Source organism: Rhinolophus sinicus, linkage group LG02 (assembly GCF_036562045.2).
Source record: "Rhinolophus sinicus isolate RSC01 linkage group LG02, ASM3656204v1, whole genome shotgun sequence".
NCBI lineage: Eukaryota > Metazoa > Chordata > Mammalia > Chiroptera > Rhinolophidae > Rhinolophus > Rhinolophus sinicus.
In genome coordinates this window covers 181,265,528-181,285,591 of record NC_133752.1, presented here as the reverse complement: position 1 = coordinate 181,285,591, position 20,064 = coordinate 181,265,528, and the positions used below count along the sequence as shown (strand labels likewise).

Sequence of the window (20,064 nt, the reverse complement as noted above, 5' to 3'; positions counted from 1 at the left end):
TACCCTACATCCCCATGAGTACTTTGTAACAACCAATTTGTACTTCTTAATCCCTTCCCGTTTTTCAACCACCCCCTCACCCCCCCCATTTGTAAACCATCAAAATGTTTTTTGTATCTATGAGTGGGGTTTTGTTTTGTTTGTTTATTTTGTTCTTTAGATTCCACATATAAGTGAAACCACATTGCATCTGTCTTTCTTTCTCTGACACTCCACTTACCACAATACCCTCCAGGTCCATCCTTGCCTCCACAGATGGCAAGAACACATTCCCTTCCATGGCCGAGCAATATTCCATTGTGTGTGTGTATATATCTATATCTATATCTATATCTATACCACCTCTTCTTTAAACATTCTTCCATTGACAGACACCCAGGCTGCCTCCACTTCTTGGCCATTATAAACAATGCTGCAATGAACATATGGATGCACACGTTCCCTAGAAGTAGCTTGGGTTTCTTTGGAGAAATACCCAGAAGTGGGATTACTGGGTCCTTCTTTGTCTCTTTTTTATAGCCTTTGTTTTAAAGTCTATTTTGTCTGGTATAAGTATTCCTACCCAGCTTTTTTTTTTTTTCATTTCCTTTTTCATGAAATAACTTTGTCTGTGTGTGTGTTTCAATCTGAGGTGAGTCTCTTGCAGGCAGCATATGTAAGGGTTTTGTTTTCTCATCCATTCAGCCACTCTATTTTTTTGATCGGAACATTTAATCCAGTTACATTGAAAGTGATTGTTAATAGATTTGTAGTTATTACCATTTTATTCTCTTTTTTTGGTCTTAAAGAGGTCCCTCTAACATTCCTTGTAATACTGATTTGGTAGTGATGAGCTCCTTTAGCTTTTTCTTGTCTGGGAAGCTCTTTGTCTGTCCTTGGATTCTAAATCATAGCCTTGCTGGTTAGAGTACTCTTGGTTATAGATCCTTGTTTTTCATCACTTTGAATATTTCTTGCCAATCCCTTCTGGCCTGTAAAGTTTCTGTTGAGAAATCAGCTGACAATTTTATGGGAGCTCCCTTATAAGTTACTAGTTGCCTTTAAAATTATGTCTTTGCCATTTTAATTAAAATGTGTCTAGGTGTGGGCCTTTTTAGGTTCATCCTGTATGGAACTCTCTGTGCTTCCTGGACTTGTATATCTAGGAAAGTTTTCAGTCATTATTTCTTCAAATACATTCTCAAATCCCTTGCTTTCTTTCTTCCCTGTCTGGTACCCCTATGATGCAAATGTTGTTATGCTTGATGTTGTCCCAGAGGTCTCTTAAACTATCCTAATTATTTTTTAAATTCTTTCTTCCTTTTGCTATTTCAACTGGGTGTTTTCTGCTACTTTGTCTTCCAAATCACTGATTCAGTCCTCTGCTTTATCTACTTTGCTGGTGATTCCTTCTAGTGCATTCTTCATTTTGGTTATTGTATTCTTCACTTCGAATTGGTTCCTTTTTATAGTTTCTGTGTCTATTTTTATGCTTGCAATCTCTTTGTTGAAGTTCTCACTAAGTTCCTTGAGCATCTTTATAACCAGTGTTTTGAACTCTATCTCTGGTAAGCTGCTTGTCTCTATTTTGTTTAGTTTTTTTCTGTAGTTTTCTCCTGTTCTTTCATTTGGGATGTGTTTCTTTGTCTCCTCATTATGGCCTCCTTTCTGTGTTTGCTTCTATGTATTAGGTAGATCTCCTATGTCTCCCAGTCTTTTGCTGGGTGGCTTTATGTAGTAGGTGCCCTGTGGGGCCCAGTGGCAAAGTCTCCCTGGTCACCTGTGCTGGGTGCTCCAGGAGTGTCCCTTATGGGTTGTGCGTTCCCTTCTGTTATATTTGAGCCTTGCTTGCTATTGGCACTTCAGTGGGTGGGATTCACCCTCAGGATGACTGACTGTGGGGTTTGGCGACATCCACAGCTTACAGCTGCTGTGGGGGGGGCTTATCCGACTGAGTGGAATTCACCTCAGCAGGCTGTGGTGCCTGTTGAGACCATTCTTTTGTGTGTCACTTGTTGGGTTAATTGGGCAGTGCTCTGCTATGGTCTGAAGCCAACCTCCATGTATGCTGGTTCTGGGCCTCTTGGGAGGGGCTCAGGTTCTGGCCCAGGTCAGCAACTGCCTGTGATCAACCCGGAACTACCTCGTACAAGCTACAGAGCAATCCATGGTTAGTTGCTACCTGTGCTAAACTTGGAGGTGCGTGGGAGAGGCCTTACTGTGAACCAAGGATGGCGGCCACCAGTACCGGGTCTGGGGTAGCTCCACAAAAAGTCAGGACAGCTGGACACCTGCTGCCGGTTGCTGGCTCCCATAAGGTTCTGCCACTGATAAAGCTTCATGCAGTATGAAGTTAGGTGAGGCCAGGTCTCCGTGAGTCAGCAGGGCAGAGCTCTAGAGCTCACCAGACCTATTAGATTCAGATTTGGCCATAAGCGTAGGGGGTGGGCTCAACACAGGAAACAAGGTGCACGCCTGCTGGCTGCATGGGAGGAAGACCCCACTCAGGCAAAATGGTGACTGTCCTCCAGCGCTCGCCTAAGGCCACACACCTCAGTCTGCCCCCTATGCCTCTGGCACACACCCTGAAGTCACCACTGGAGCCCAGGGTGAGTGCCTGCAAGCTAGTGAGTCTGTCCTCGGGCACTTTAAGAGGATGTCTGGGTTTCCCGCAGCCTTCCATCCCACCTGGATGGTCGGAATCCCCACTGTTTTTCACAGCCAAATATTATAGGGGCTCCTCTTCCTGGCACGAGTACTCCAAGCTGAGGAGCCTGGTGTGGGGGGCTGGGATCCCTTGTTCATCCTGGGTGAACAATGCTGGGTGGCCGAGGTATCCCTCCCAATTTTTACCCATCACACAGAGGTTTGGAACTAGCCTGTTTCACGTCTCTGCCGCTCCAGTCTCAGCATGGCTTCGTTATGTCATTAGTTATAAAACTTCTTTTCAGCTAGACTTCAGATGGTTCTCCAAGTTGATTATTCTATAATTTAGTTGTAATTTTGATGTGTTCATGGGGTGAGGCAGGCACAGCATTTACTACTCCACCATTTTCAAAAGCTTGTTATTTTTTACGACTGTAAAATAATTCATCTTCGTTTGAATAAAATCCAAAACAGACAAAGTATAAAGAAGAGAAAAACCATCCGTGATCTGAGCACTCAATAATAACTACTAATAACATTTTGGTATATAACATCCCTGTTTTCTATGCACACAGACAGATACCATCCATGTACGTATGTGTACATATATTTTTACAGTCTTTTAGCTAGTTTTTTTTAAACAACTCCATTTTCATTTTAAATGGCTACCTGGTGTTCCACCACAAGGATCTGTATACTTAATCATTCCCCTATTAATGAAAAATTTGAACAGTATAATGATTATTCTTGCAAATAGGCTGCTGAACCCTTGAGCCAAAAAGATTTTCACAGTTTCCAACACAGAATAATCCTAGCGATGTGCTGGTTAATATAAATTAAGTATCCGGGTGGTCAGAGGTTTTCCTAGGGGAGATTGCCCACATTCTGTGCTGCAGATTTCCTAACACCAAAGTGATGAGTGTGACGGGTACAGCCTGTGACTAGGATACAGGAGGACAATGGGGGATGTCTCTGTGTCTCTCCATGAGCCTCCCCTGCCCCACAGCATTCAGTGAGCACTTGTGCATGGGCCAGGCACCAGGGACTCAGCACACATCCGTGATGAGGCTCAGTTGCAGTCCTGACTGTCCTAAGGGGCCTGTAGGAAATACAAGCTGCCTGCACTTGTCTCCAGTTCGGATAAGAAAAAGAATTTTGCATCCCTGGATTACAGTTTGGGTCTATCCTTAAAGTAGGATGTCTCCTCAGTTCCCTCTAATGTAGCAATTCTTAATCCACAGATCAAACTCCGTTGGGGAGGGAGGGCAAGCCTTCAGAGAGCAGGATATGCCCCCTGGGCAGTTGTCCCCATTGAATTGGGACTTCCTGACTACACCCCAAAGAGCCTCTGCTGGAAAGGGAGTGTAGCCTGCATCCCTGCCATCATCTTCACGTCACTGAAGGTGATGGCGCATAGTGAATAATAAATGTTAGCTGGCGTTGTCATTGGGTTAACTGTTATTCTGAGTGGCTCTCAAAACAATCCAGTAAGGTGGGTACTGCCGGTGTTATTATCCCCAATTTAAGATAATGAAACTCAGAGCATGCTCTTCCCAGTAGCCACCCCCCCCACACACACTGCACCAAACACCCACGCACGGACACCAGGGGCCACGTTCTTTCATTAATGGTCTAGTAAGGTGGAAAATACTCAACGCCAACTGCCAGAAAGAGATTCATTCCTGAAAGGCCAAGCCAGGTATTTTCCAATAAGCTTGGAGGGGCAGAGATGCCAAGGTCAGAGACTCCGGGTTACAGCATTTCAGAGAGGTGAGTAGTGAGAGTAGAGCGCAGTGAGTTTGAATGTGTGCCCTAGGCAGGTAGGAAGTAGACATGAGAGTGTGGTTGTGCTGACTTAAAAGGACATTCCCATTCTGTGGTTTGGGCTGGTGGGTGAAGGGACACCTTAGCGCTCACTGTGACCTGTGACCAGGAAGGGTCGAGGCAGCAGCTACTTCCGCCTGGCCAAGCTGGAGCGGTAGCCGCAGAATTGGCCTCCTGCGACTGTGTACTGTCCATCCCAGCTCGAAGGCCGGCAGTTCCTCCTCCTGCCTGAATAAGGGTCCAGCCGGCCTTCTTCAGCATCGCACGGTGTTCCTGTTATCTGTCATTGCTTAACAAGCCACCCCAAAACTGGGTGGCGTAAAACAACATCCATGCTAATCTGTCTGCGATTCTGTGAGTCAGGAATTGGGCCAGAACATGGCAGTTCTGCTCTTCTCCGCTCGACAATATCCTGGGTCTCCAATGGTGGGACTCAGATGGCTGCAGATGCAGGGACGGCTCAACTAGGGCCATCTGTCTGAGTCTTGGGTCCTCTCTATGTGGCGTCTCCTGGAGCTCGAATGTCCAGGATGACTCCTTTCACTCCGTATCTGGAGCCTGGGCTGGACTGGCTTCAACTGCTGTTTCTCTCCAGGGTGCCTCTCCCTGTGGCCAGCCTGGACCTCCTCATAGCGTGGTCATCTCGGGGTCACACTTTTTATGCATGGCTGGTTTCCTCAGAGTAAGTGTCACAAGAGGCCCAGGTGGAAGCTGCAAGGCCCCTTGCAGTCTAATCTTAGGAGTCCCAGCATGTCATTTCTGCCACATTCTACTATCGGGAAAGTCACTAAAACCAATCCAGATTCGAGGAGATGCTCAACAGGGAATGTGGCATGTACAGGGAGGGGAAGAAATGATGGTGGCCATCTTGGAGACAAGCTGCCACACCCAGGTAGAGTTAAGACCTTGAGCTTTGAGTTACAAATACTGGTTCATATCACAGCTAGGTAACTTTCTAGCTCTGTGAGGTCAGGCAAATTACTTAACCTCTCTGAGCCTCAATTTCCTTATCTATAAAGTGAGGATAATAATACTCTACTTCATATGGTTATGGTGAGACTTAAGTGAGATAAATTTAATGCTTGGCAGAACGCCTGATATCTGTTGGGTCCTTACTTTATAGTAGGAATACTACCTAGTAATAACTTAGTAGTGTTATTACTCCAGTTTGTCATTTGGCTGTTCATTCACTCAGCAAGCATCTCCTGAGTGCCTTCCGTGTCTCAGGCACAGTCTCAGGCTCTGGCCTCCTTACAGTAGCAACGATAATATATGGAAGGCAGAGACGCGTTGGGCTTTCAGGCATTGTGAACGTTGTCACTGGCTGTGCAGTGCCAGCCATTATCGTTGGGGTTGGCAAGCCTGGCTCGAAGGACAAGCAAGGGCTTGTCACCTAAGCCTGTCTGATATTGCAATATTATCTTTCGCCTTGTCCCAGTAGAGACTCCTGCTCTCATAATAACAACTCTCTCGTTTTAAACAGTTGGGCTGTTACTAAGGAGAGGCAGGAGAAATGAACCGTCCTCCCGGTTCAAATGTGTGTCCTCAGGTCCCATCTGACAAGTGGGGGCTGGTTGCACAGCATGCAAAATCCCCATCAGCAACCAGCTGCTCCCTGCAGCTCGTGCCCAGGGGCCTCCTCTGACATCCAGAATCCATTCCTCAAATATCGAGGTGGCAGAAAGCGTAGGAAAGGTAACAATGTCCAACTCTTTCCTATACGTAATCATAAAAGAACTCTGCAAAGCAAAGCATTCTAAAATAAAACCGAAAGCAACACTTCAAGGAGAATGCAAGCCAAAGTAGGAGAAGCCATTTGGCAGGAAACCTCAGTCCCACAGTCTGGTCTCTGTGTCTTATTTGATTATTTTCCAGACACCAGGAACTAATTAAAAATGAAGGGGCAGAGCTTCTAACCCAGTACCTTTCAAACCCTCCAGGCTTCCTATAACAGCCATGTGAAAAATCGCACTTGCTCAAATGAGCATCTTCGACTTTCGTCGGAAGACACTGGCGTTTTAAGTAAATCTCACTTTCAGGATCTTGTTTTTTAGGTTAATTATAAAGGAATTCACAGTCATGAAGCTCCACTGTCCCAGCATCTAAAAGCCACATGGTGTAGAATCACTGAATCTGTCATGTTTCCCTTAGTCCAGTTGCCCACCCAGAGCACGAATACCTGGTCCCTACCCCTGACAGATGGAGACCAAGCGTCTCCATGGTAATGGTGACCAAGACCAAGAGCCCACAGCCTCATGTGGAGGCTGCAGAAGTCAGAAGCCCCCAGAAGTCAGAAGCCCTGCCTGCCTTTCAGAGGGGACCCATCGCACACAAGGAGGCAAAGCTGACCAGGATGTGAGTGCCGAGTGTAGGCAGTCACAGGGCTCAGCCCTCTTTGTGCAGTGATGGCCAGAGCTGTCTGCCAGCCCTCCTCCACTATCATTTGTTGGTGCGTTGCTAATTTACTAGTCTGACTCATCCTTGGAGGCAAATACGGGCTCAGTGTTCATTTCGGGAAGTGCTCGGCTGGCTCTGCGAGGTTTGCTGTCTCCAGCAAGCACATATCCGTCTTGTGGGGCCATTATGTCTCAACAAGTAGCTCAAAGGAGAACACACATTGTCATCTGTCAAACCAACTGTCATGCTCAGCAGCATGTCCCTGCTTGGGTCTAAGACCATGTCAGTCTGATATTGATCTGAAACGTGGTTGGCCTAGAAGCCCATGGGCCTCTGCCATGTGGCCTCTGAAGGCCATCTTGTACCTCCTGCTCCACCTTTGTCAAGTGGGATCCATCCCAAACAGTCCTCCTGAGAATCCTGGGAATTCAGTTAGTCCTGGGGGAGAGGGCATAGGTGGAAAATCAGCATAATCAGAATGCTCTTTCTGTGGGTTTGAAAAACTATAAACAGACACTCATCAGAATGAAAAGTTGGGACAGACCGCACCTGCTCTGTGACCAGTAGGCGTCCACTTCGAATGTGCCGTGACAGCAGGGGATGTTGTCAAGACCCTGCCTCCTTGGGGCCAGACAAAGTCATGTGTTCTCAGTGAGAGAAGACGGAGGAGCTGGGCTGGGAAGAGAAGGCAGAAATAAAGATTCGCATCTGGAGAAAAGAAAAGAAAGCTAGAAGCCGTCTTGAGGGGAGTGATTGAAGGTCTGAAGAAAACAACCTTTCTCCCAGGCACTGCTTGGCTTGGCATTCAGGCCTGACAGGATCTCCTGTCTCTTGCTGATTTGATGATAAAATATGGCGTGGACCCACAGGGAGAGCAAACGCCTCAAGAAATAGATGGATAATTGGCTGTTTGCATGCTCGCTGCTGTAACTGTGAGACACCACACCAGCATGACTAATGCCTCTCCCCTCTGCCTAAATTAGATTTTGATTGTGTTTCAGAGATGTTCACTGACTCACAGATGTTTGAGGTAAAAAGACCCAAACTTCTGAGGAACACCTCCCGTGGAGTGTGTGGGATTGTCCTCACAGGCATGGTTGAGTTGCACCCAGGATTCAGCAGCCCGCCGGAGTAACCCCTTTCCTTCCAAGGCCTGGGGAGCAAGCAGCTGCCTGTGGGGGGTTCTAATGGAGTGGGCTCCTGGGCCGGGGTGGGGGCCCTGTTCCCCATGGAGAGAAGTGGGGAGTCCGCTCCTTTGCGTGGCTATAAGCAAGTGTGTCGTGTCAGTGACTAATGCCTCGCATAGACAGACCTGACATAGGACTTGGAGTGTCCTTTTCGCACAGAATTCCGCTGACTCACTGCCACGTCACGTGGAGCAGTTCAAGGTCTTCACTGGTTCACCTCCCACGGTGTTCCTCAGTCGCTGGACTCGTTCTGGTCTGCAGTGTGCTGTAGTAAACGCTGTCTCTCTTCTCTTGCAGAACTTAGCCTACGAAATCATCCTAACACTGGGACAGGCATTTGAAGTCGCTTACCAGCTCGCACTACAAGCAAGGAAAGGGGGACATTCCTCCACACTTCCAGAAAGCTTTGAAAACAAACCCTCCAAGCCCATCCCCAAGCCCCGCGTTAGCATTCGCAAGTCAGTGGTAAGTAGAAAAGATACAGATGTTCTGAAAACCTTGAAGGGGAGGGAAAGGGGGCTGCTCACCCGGCCCTTGCGGGGTGTGGGTACCGGTTAGAATCCAGGGCCTGCCCTTCTTTTCCATTTCCTTGGCCTCCTCCCGGCATGCGTCCACCCTCTGCTCAGCCTAGTTCCTGAAAAGACTGGGGGACCCTCTGCCTGAACCTAGAGGCTCCCAAGAAAGTTCCACTTTGTCATCTGTGGCAACCCTGGGAGGGGGACTGGGGGCTGCTGCTGTCCTTGGTGATTCTCCTGAAGGTCCCAGCTTGGGACCAATGACATTCCAGAGGCTTTGGCTGCCATCCCACTAGAGGACAAAGCCTCTCACAAGCCCCTGGCCAACAGAGGTTGGCAGAGGTTCACGGTGAAGGTGTCCCCGGGGTCCAGCTAGAGGAAGCAAGATGCACAGGCTGTGGGCAGGTCAGAGCAGAGCTGCCCCCATGGAGAGACCGAGGTACCCGGCCCTGTGTGCTCTCTCCCACCTCAGGCTTCCTGCACAGTGGAGACTGTTCAGAAGGTGCCGCCCCTCCTCCTTGTCACCTGCCTTCCTCCAGGAATTTCCTCCCCTGCCCTCCCACAAGCTCTGCAGACATCCTGTCTTAACAGACTTTCATGATTTCAAAGCAGCCTCCTCTGGTAGTAGCAATACCCAGAAGTGGGAAGGTTCCCAACCGGCCTCCCATCTGGTTTCTGCTCCAGCTGCCGGCGCTGTGGCATCCTGGAAATGCTGGGACTCGGGGCAGGCAGGCGTCCCCCAGATGCCTCACTCACACAACCACATATCCTTCCATCTGTCACTCTCTGTTCCTCCCCACCACCTCTTGTCCCCCAGGGTCACGGGGGAGTGTAGGATTGTTAATGTTCGCAGAGAGGCACCTTCCTTTGTGACCATGTAGCTTTTTGTCGACAATCTTCTTTTTGGTTTCTACGTCTGTCACCATTCTTGGCGACTTCAACATCCATGGGATGGTCCCTCCAGTGCCTGGCCCCTCTGTTCCTTGCCAGCTCATTCCCAGGATCTTTCCTCTCCCCGCATCAGCCCTCCACGCCCGTGCTCACCCCTCATCGCCGATCGTCACCAGAAACCGCACATCCCCTGAAAATCTTTGCTTCACGCACCATGTCCTGACCCCTTGGCCCTCCCCACCTCACACCTAACCAGCCCCACCGGCTCCCAGTCCTGACTCACTCCAGACTTACGTGCTCCCTTTGTTCTTCGGTATTTAAGACATCTGAAACTCAGTATGTCCCAACAGAATTCTTGATTGTCCCCTGAGCTGTTTCTCGCTCCCGATCTTTGCCAGCTCAGCAAACGGCATAACCATTCACCATGTTGCTCAAGCCATAAATCCAGAAGTCATCCTTGATGCTGGTCTTCACCTCACCCATGGCCAACCCCTGAGCAGATTCCATCCACTCAACCCCTGAAACAGGTCTCCATCCACTCCTCTCCATTTCCGCTGTCACTCTCCTCACCCTCTCCCACCGCTGCTGCTCTCCAGAATGACTAGTACCTCCCAGCAGCCTCCCTTCCCGCACACAGCACCCAGGGGCATCTTAAAGCAGAGCTCACATCATGGCACCACCGCCCTAGTTTCCCACCCCACTCCTCTGTGACACCCAGGCCTTCCTGTTCCTGGAACAGACAAAGCTCACGCCTACCTGAGGCCTTTGTCCCAGCTGTTCCCTCCACCTGGCACAGTCTCCCCCTAATTTCTGCTGACTCCAGCTTGTCATTCAGCTCTCAGGTACACGAACACTTTTCCTGGACCACCCCACCTGAGGTAGATACCCAGTCATGCTCAAGTCCATCAGCGCTTTTATTTTATTTATTTATATATATATATATATATATATTTTTTTTTTAAGCTGCTATTATTTTTTTTTTCATTAGTTTCAGGTGTACAAAACAATGTAATAGACATTTACATTCCTCACAAGGTGATAACCTCCCCCCAATCTGCTACCCCTCTGACATCTTATATAGCTGTTGCATTTCCATTGCCTATATTCCTTATGCTGTGCTTTACATCCCGTGAATATCTATATAGTATATATAATTATAGTTGACATTCAATATTATTCTACTTCAGCTTCAGGTGTATAGCTCATTGGTCAGGCATCACCAGTCTATGAAGTGATCCCCCTGATAAGACCAGTGCCCATCTGACACCCTACCTAATCGTTACATTATTGATTATATTCTCCATGCTGTATTTCATATCCCCGTGACTATTTTGTGACTACTAATTTGTACTTTCTAATCCCCTCACCTTCTCTCCCATCCTCACCCCCTGCCCACCTAGCAACCATCAGGTTTTTCCTCTATATTTCTGAGTCTATTTCTGTTTTGTTTGCTTGTTTATTCTGTTCTTTAGATTCCACATGTAAGTGAGATCATATGGTATTTGTCTTCCTCAGTCTTATTTCACTTAGCATAATATTCTCTAGGTCCATCCATGTTGTTGCAAATGGTAAGATGTCATTCTTTTATATGGCCGAGTAATACTCCATTGTATAAATGTACCAGTTTCTTTATCCAATCGTCTATTGATGGACATTTCAGTTGTTTCCATATCTTGGCTATTGTGAATAGTGCTGCAGTAAACATAGGAGTGCGTATATTAATTGAATTAGTATTTTGGATTTCTTTGGATGAATACCCAGGAATGGAATTGCTGGGTCATAAGGTAGTTCCATTTTTAATTTTCTGAGGAACCTCCATACTGTTTTCCATAGTGGCTACACCAATCTGCAATCGCACCAACAGTGCACGAGGATTCCCTTTTCTCCACATCCTCGCCAGCACTTGTTGTTTGTTGACTTATTGATGATAGCCATTCTGACAGGAGTGAGGTGGTATCTCATTGTGCTTTTTATTTGCATTTCTCTAATCATTAGTGATGTTGATTAATCATGTCTGTTTGCCATCTGTATGTCCTTTTTAGAGAAATGTCTCTTCATGTCCTCTGCCCATTTTTTAATTGGGTTGTGTTTTTTGGTGTTAATTTTTTAAATAAATTTTGGATATTAACCCCTTATCAGATATATCATTGGCAAATATCATCAGTAGGATGGCCTTTTGTTTTATTGATAGTTCCCTTTGCTGTGAAAAAACTTTTAGTTTGATGTAATCGCACATTTATTTGGGGGTTTTTTGCCTCCCTTGCCCAAAGGGATGTATCAGTAAAAATATCACTAAGGGTAATGTCTGTGAATTTACTTCCTATATTTTCTTCTAGGAGTTTCATGGTTTCAGGTCTTACATTTAAGTCTTTAATCCATTTTGAGTTTATTCTTTTATATGGTATAAGAAGGTGATCCAGTTTCATTTTTTTGCATGTATCTGTTTTCCCAGCACCATTTATTAAATAGACTGTCTTTACCCCAATGTAAATTCTTGCTTCAGTTGTCATAAATTAAATGACCATATAGGCATGGATTTATTTCTGGGCTCTCTATTCTGTTCCATTGATCTGTTTGTCTGTTTTTATGCCAATGCCATGCTGCTTTGATTACTATAGCCTTGTAGTATGATTTGACGTCAGGTAGTGTGATACCTCCCACTTTGTTCTTATTTCTGTGGGAGGTATCACAAGATTGCTGTGGCTATTTGGGGTCTTTTATGGTTCCATATAAATTTTAGGGTTATTTGTTCTAGTTCTGTGAAACATGTAATTGGTAATTTAATAGGGATTCCATTGAATCTATCTATTGCCTTAGGTAATATGGACATTTTAAATATATTAATTCTTCCTATCCATAAGCATGGTGTGTGTTTCCATTTATTTGTATCTTCTTTAAGGTCTTATAATTTTCTGAATACACATCTTTTACTTCCTTGGTTAAATTTATTGTTTTTGAAGCAATTGTAAATGGAATTGTTTTCTTAATTTCTCCTTCTGATGTTTGTTATTGGTGTATACAAATGCAACTGATTTCGGAATAATTTTGTATCCTGCTGTTTTACTAAATTCATTTATCAGTTCTAATAGTTTTTTGGTGGAATCTTTGGAGTTCTCTATATATAGTATCATGTCATCTGCAAATAATGACAATTTTACTTCCTCCTTTCCAATTTGAATGTCTTTTATTTCTTTTTCTTGTCTGATTGCTGTGGCTAGAACTTCCAGCACTATGCTGAGTGAAAGTGGGCATCTCCTGATCTTAAGGAGAATATGTTTAGCTTTTCCCCATTGAATATGATGTTAGCTGTGGGTTTATTATGTATGGCCTTTATTATGTTGAGATATGTTCCCTCTATTCCCGCTTTGCTAAGAGTTTTTATCATAAATCGATGCTGGAGTTTGTCAAATGCTTTTCTGCATCTATTGATATGACCATGATTTATATTTTTCATTTTGTTAATGTAGTGTATCACTTTGATTTGCAGATATTGAACCAACCTTGCATACCAGGAATGAATCCCACTTGATCATGGTGCATGATCTTTTTAATGTATTGTTCAATTCAGTTTCCTAATATTTTGTTAAGGATTTTTGCCTCTGTGTTCATTAGGGATATTGGCCTATAGTTTTCTTTTTTTGTACTGTCTTTGTCTGGTTTGGGGATCAAAGTAATAGTGGCCTCATAAAATGAGCTTGGGAGCCTTCCCTCCTTCTGGATTTTTTGGAATAGTTTGAGAATAGGTGATAATTCTTTTTTTAATGTTTGGTAAAATTCACCTGTGAAGCCATCGGGTCCAGGACTTCTGTTTGTTGGGAGCTTGTTGATTACGATTCAATTTCATTGGTAGTAATCCATCTGTTCAGATTTTCTTTCTTTTTGATTCAGCAATGTAAGATTATATGCTTCTAGGAATTTATCCATTTTTTCCAGATTGTCTAATTTGTTGGCGTATAGTTGCTCATAGTATTTTCTTTAATTTTTTTATTTATTTGGTCAGTCCTGGTGGCTCATGTGGTTACAGTGCCGCACTCCTAACACCGAGGTTGCTGGTTGGATTTCCACATGGGCCAGTGAGCTGCGCCCTCTACAGCTAAGATTGTGAACAACAGCTCTCCTTGGAGCTGGGTTGCTGTGAGCAGCCGGAGGTTGGCATTAGCTGCTGAGTGCTGCCACGGGTTACTGTGTGCTGCCATGGGCAACTGTGTGCCTCCATAAGCATCCAGGGCCAGCGTGAGTGGCCAGCAGCCATTGTGAGCGGCCGGCAGCCGGCGAGAGCTGCCGTGGGCTACCATATGCTACCATGTGCTGCCATGAGTGGCCGGTGACCAGTATAAGTGGCCGGCAGCCAGCATGAGCTGACGTAGGCTGCTGTGTGCTGCCGTGGGCTACCGTGTGCTGCCAGGAATGGCCGGTGGCCAGTGTGAGTGGCTGGCATCCATCGTGAGTGGCTGGCAGCCGGCGAGAGCTGCTGTGAGCTGCTGTGAGTGGCCGACCAACAACCGGGTCGACCGACTACCTCAGCCGGGGAGAGTGCAAGGCTCATAACACCAGCATGGGCCAGGGAGCTGTGTCCTACACAACTAGACTGAGAAACAACAGCTTGAACTGGAGTGGGAGGTGAGAGGAAGGCAGACGAAAGGGGGGAAATTTTTTTATTTCTGTGGTGTCTGTTGTCACGTTTCTTCTTTCATTTCTGATTTTGTTTATTTGCGTCCTCTTTTTTTCTTGATGAGTGTGGTTTTTCAATTTTGTTTATCTTTTCAAAAAAACCATCTCTTAGTTTCATTGATCTTTTGTGTTTTTTTTTGTATTTCATTTATTTCCGCTCTGACTCCATCAACCGCTTTTAATTCTGTGCACCATTTATTAACGGAAATTTGTTTATTGTCTAGCTTTACCCACAAAAATGTAAGTTAAATGTCCAGGAATTTTCAGAATACTTTGGGATTTCTCTTAGACTACTGTATTCCTGTTCATGTGGGCCAGATAAATCTGTTCGTGGCAGGTGCCTCCATCTGATGTCACTTTGGGCCCCGTCTTCTGCCAGAAAAGCACTAAGGGTTGGGTGCTCATTGAGTGAGCCTTCTACAAGTCTTCACTGAGAAACATGAAAACATACAGTGAATAATACGGAGGTGCTTTAACGGCCTCAACATCCCATCCCCTCAGCTGCTGTCCCTGTTCCACTTCCCTCAGCTCCAGTTGTTTTCTTGTTGAGAACTATTCCGTGGTTCCTATGAACAGTCCCCTCCTCCCTGACCCCAGCCTGGTGGAGATGCATTCAGATCATACTGGAAGGTAGGCGACAGCACGGATCTCAGATCCTGCGACCTTCCAGCAGGCTTCAAAGCTCAGTGCCAGAGAAGGGCCAGGGGAAGGCCTTCCACAGCAAGCTTGCCTAGCATTCCCCAGCAGGACAGGGGGCCGGGGCAGACGTGGAACACCCAAGGATGAGGCAGCTCCCAGGCCCCTCCTAAGAGCTCATGGCTTAAGCCCTACCCTAATGGCCTGTTTGTGTCATGGGGGCTAACGCGGTTTTAACCATATTATATATAGTTCAGCTCACTTTGGTTCAAGGCTCAGCCAGACCTGGCCCTCCTCACCTCTTCACCCTCAGTGGTCTCCCCCTCTGTGAACTGTCTGTCAGCCCCAGACAGCCACTTCTCCTCTCTTGGGGACTTGACACATGCTGTCCCTCTCCCCCTACCTGCACCAGCAAACGCTTGCTTGTCCTCCAGCTCTCTGTTCAGACATTACCTCATTCTTTTAATAGTTATCTATTCAACAAGTGTTTATTGTGTGCCTCCAAATTACTGGGTTGCCAGGAGCTTTTCTAAGTTCAGGAGAAACAGTAGTGAAAAGAACAGATAAAACCCACCTTCATGAGCATACGTTGGCGAGGAGGATGAACAAGTAAACAGATATGATGTGTGTGGCATGAGGACTATAACGAATAAGAGGAGAGCAGGACAGCTGGGGAGCTGTTTTGCACGGGCACACGGGTGAGGAGGTGACAGTCTGCGCAGCAACCTGAGTGACATTAGGGTATAAAGCATGCAAGTGCCTGGAGAAGAGCATCTAGCAGAACATTTGACGCAAACAGTGGCCCTGGCCGTGGGCTTGGCATGCAGGGAGCAGCAAGGGGGCTGGTGTGGCTGGCATGCAGAAAGGCAGGTGGGCAGGGCCACCGTACGTCACCTTGAGGACTTTGGGTTCATTCTGTGATGGAAACCATTGGAGGCTTGCACATCAGGGAGTGGCACAATCTGTCTCACCTCCTCCTGAAGCCCCCCTGGCTCCCTGATGTGGGGTCAGTGGCCTCCCTCTGTGCCCACAGAGCACCCTTGCTTCCCCCTCCTAGCCCACTTCTCAGGACTGAAACATTTCTGTGTCTGTTCCCCATCTGTGTGCCTTGGACAGCAAGGCCTGTCTCATTCACCATCCCCTCTTCAGTGTCTTGCACACAGTCCACATGTAATAAATGCTGTCAAAACAATGAACAAATGATTCTCACAACCAACACCTCTGAAGTCCTGCCAGGGCAGCGTGTTGGTCTCCAAGCAGTGTTAGGATGCATGCCCGAGCCCCCGTACAGGTACCACATAACAGGCATCAGCCTTTCTCTTTTAAAGCAGATCGACCCATCTGAGCAAAAGACTCTGGCCAATCTGCCGTGGATTGTGGAGCCGGGACAAGAAGCCAAGAGGGGAATTAATACCAAGTATGAGACCACGATTTTCTGATACTCACCGTCCTCCCATCCTCGCGGTGCCTTGCACGCCGAGCAGTCTGGAGCAGGCTTTCCTTCCCGCCTCCGTTTCCACCCAGCCCAGGAGGAAGACTGCTCTGTTTGTGTGGCCTTGTCACAGGCGAAATGCCGCTGGCCATTCCTGGGGACGTTCTTTCTGTACCAGTGACAGAAAGTGCAACTGAGAGTTTCCAGCCGTAACCCCTGAGAGGCATGAGTTGAGATTTTCGCTGACTCCCCTCCCTGCCACCACCCAAGGTATTTCTAGTGACTTGGCCCCAACACTTGCTTTGCTATAGTTGGGGATAACGCCTTTAAAAAAAAAAAAAAAGTACAGGGGATCTCTAATACTGCCTAAAAGTATACAAATCTTGGGTTTTTCACTGTCAGTTTTAAAGGTAGAATCAGAACCCCCATAAAGCATCTGTAAAACGATGACATCACTGAGTATCCTTTCATACAACAGGACAAAACCATCCCCATGGTTACCAGGAAACCCTGCTTCCAAATTTCTATATTTGTGGATTTTATATGTAATCAATTATGTCAGATAAAGAAAACCTTTACATCTCTGGACTGATTCACAATTTACGAATGATTTAAAACAGAGGAATTTATTATGCACAGAAATATGTGTCTTGTATTAAATATTTTTACTAAAAGAATGTTTCATTAATGCATTGATAAGAAAATTAGGTTAGTTGTGAGGGATATTTCTGGTTTCATTTCAAATAACTAAATTTCTACTGCTACTACCAAGAAGACTGGCTCAGGCCTGGCTAAGTACTGATGACACTCGGACCAGAGCAGGAGATTCGGCCAAGCAGACCGGCGTCCAGCCCAAAGTGCTGATGCAGCCATATTAGCCTGAAAAGATTGTTGTTGTTTTTTTAAATTCTCACAGTGTTTTAAAGAACATATTAAAAAAAATAAATGGGGGCTCCTGCTGTCAAGACCTTGTTTGAGAAAGGTGTTAATAAAATTCTGTTGCAAAAAAAAATTTTTTTTCTAGAAAAAAAAGAAATACAAAAAAAAAAAAAAGAGAGATTCCAAAGTAATAAAACTCTTTTCTTGAAAGAAAAAAAAAACAAATAAATGTTTGCTTACTATTTGATTAAATAAAATTTACTTACATTTCTTTAAGGCATTTTAATTTTTTTAATGTCTCTGTGGAGTATTTGTATGATAAATACCATAAGGTATATTTATGTAGTCAAATTATATAAACAGTACCAATATCATTATAGAAAAAAATAACATTTTAATGTATATTGTTCTAACCAATCATATATTGTGAATCCTTTTGAAGTTCACTATAGCGATATTGATAAATTGTGGGATTGTCTTAATGTTGTTGTTTTTTTTTTATTAACCAATATTATTTTAAACCTGAGATTATCAGTTATGTTCATCAGTTGGTGAGTTTGAGAGGATAACTAAATTTTATTTCAAACTGACAAATGTATATGGTTTTAGTTCAGTGTTGAAAAATTTTAATACAATATTAAATTACTTGAACTGAACAGTTCCTTGTATATATTTTGCCTATTCACTGTTGATATGTATGTACTAAAATGGAAGGTAAAATAACACATATATGGTACCAAAAGGAAATTGTATAGGAGCAAAGTAAATAGTCACTTTGCTGAAACAGAAACATATGTGTAAATATGCTTGGGCTTCCAGTTATAAATTTTGTAATTTTTGTCATTATTTATATCCTATAAAAAAGCACACAAAATAAAAAGTAAATTGTACAGCCACTGGTGCTTGGCATCGTTCTGTGAGCACCTTCCTGCCTCCATTTAGGAACAAAACCAAAGCACCAGTCTTCTCAGCATTCACAGCTAAAGGGATCTTTTAACTGGCAAAATTATTGAGAAAATTTGCTCATTTCCAAATTCAACCCATAGAGAAAGATACAGTGGCCTTTAAAGTTTGAATTTCAGCCCCAAAACCACACTGTCTTTGTTGAAAGATTAAAGGAGGAATTGCCAAAAGCAAAATTTTAAAAGAGGAAGGACAACCAAACTGGGATCACTTTTATATTGTTTCCCCAAAAATAAGACCGGGTCTAATATTAATTTTTGCTCCAAAAGACGTAGTAGGGCTTATGTTCAGGGGATGTCATCCTGAAAAATCATGCTAGGGCTTATTTTCCAGTTAGGTCTTATTTTCGGGGAAACACGGCAGGACACCACAGATGGCAGGTTGGGAAAAAATATTTGCACATTTTGTCAGCTCAGGCTGCCGTAACAAAATACCTTGTTTTCCAAAAAAATAGGACCTAACCAGACCATCAGCTCTACTGTGTACTTTGGAGCAAAAATTAATATAAGACCGGGTCTTATTACAAAGACCCGGTCTTATATTATAGTAAAATAAGACCGGGTCTTATATTAATTTTTGCTCCAAAAGGCACATTAGAGCTGATTGTCCAGCTAGGTCTTCTTTTCGGGGAGACACGGTACCATCGACTGTGAGGCTTAAACAACGAATTTATTTCTGTTCTGTTGGCTGGAAAGGCCAAGATCAAGGTGCCAGCAAGGTAGTTTTCATTCTAAGGCCTTTTCTCTTGGCTTGTATGCAGCTGCCATCTCACTGTGTGCTCATGTGGCGTCTTTGTCAGTGCAAGCAGAGGGTGGGGGAGCAGCAAGCTCTCTGGTGTCTCTTCTTCTATGGGCACTAATGCCATCAGAAGGGCCCCACCCTCATGACCTCATCTAACCCTAATTATCTCCCAAAGGCCCATCTCCAAATACTATCACAGTGGAGAATTAGGGCTTCAACATATGAATTTTGAAGGGATACAAACATTCCGTAACAACATCCACCAATCCCGTCATTCTTCCTAAAATACATGCCAGCTGTGAGTTGCATAATACTAGGGCCAATAGAAACACACTGGGACGATCAATGACTCACATTCATACCTTTGACTTTCAGAAGACCTCCCCGCTGCTGGATCCAAGTCTGTTACTCTCCAGAATACACACCAAAGCAATCTCAGGGTGCTTCTGGCCTGACATGCAGAGGCCCAGAGCACAGCGAGGTGGGGCAGTGACCTTCACAGAAGCACAAAGGGCAGGTTTCATGAAAGAAGGTTTGGGCCAGAAATTTAGATGGTAATGTTTTGATTGGACTACTCTGGCCCCTTTTTCTCTTTGCTAACCATCAAGAGGTCAGTAATCTTATTTGTTATTTCTGTGGACCAAATGCCTCTCTGTATCAGTTATAGTCCCAGCACAAAAGAGATGGCACTCTCCCGTTAGGTAATTTAAGAGTTTAACAAATAGAATACTTACATAGGTGTTGGCAGCAGGTAGGACAACAGAGAGGTGGAGCAGTGTCCCCAGGCTGGTAATGGCCTGAGGTGGATTGGAAAGGAGAAGGCTGCGTGGAGGGGCTGCCAGACAGGTTGAAGGACATGGCCAGGTGCAGGGGCCCTCAGCAAGGGAGCCAGGGATTAAAATACCCTGATCTCACTCTCTACCTTCCATCCTGCATTACCTGAACCCACAGAAACCAGAGGGCAAGGAGCCTGCGGACACAGTCTACACAGGGCAGCCTCCAGTCACCACTCAGGGCAGGGAGGAGGGAAGAGTGGATCTGAGGGGCAAACAGAAGCGAGCCAGGCCACATACTAAAGGGACTTGCAGATTACTTGAAGGGTAAATTTGACAGGTTGGTAACTCCAATATCCATGGGAGTGGGGAATCCTTGAATGCTAATATTATTCCAAAAAAGGACTTCAATTCAATTACGCCATTAATTTTTTTCTTCTTAAATTATATTCTATGATAAATTTGGGTGAATGAACCCTATGAAAATTATGCCTACTTAGTTCACTAATAAGTCATGGAAGTGATTTTTC

The 20,064-nt window shown here is 45.1% G+C and overlaps 1 protein-coding gene across 11 annotated transcripts in view; it reads left to right on the top strand.

The window, feature by feature from the left end:
• Positions 1–17,953, top strand: part of ANKS1B (ankyrin repeat and sterile alpha motif domain containing 1B) — an 891,644-nt gene extending 873,691 nt beyond the window's left edge. For 5 of the 11 annotated variants that reach the window (XR_012494067.1, XM_019732120.2, XM_019732116.2 and 2 more), the window contains 2 exons: positions 8,331–8,498; positions 16,075–17,953. Coding sequence is in view for 10 of the 11 variants with exons in the window: in XM_019732120.2 (XP_019587679.2) it covers positions 8,331–8,498; positions 16,075–16,185 (279 nt within the window). In the remaining variant the exon portion in view is untranslated. Of the gene's footprint in view, positions 1–8,330; positions 8,499–16,058 lie in introns of all 11 variants that reach the window. The other 6 variants (XM_074326203.1, XM_074326202.1, XM_019732131.2 and 3 more) reach the window with 2 other exon arrangements.
• Positions 17,954–20,064: the final 2,111 nt, after the last annotated feature.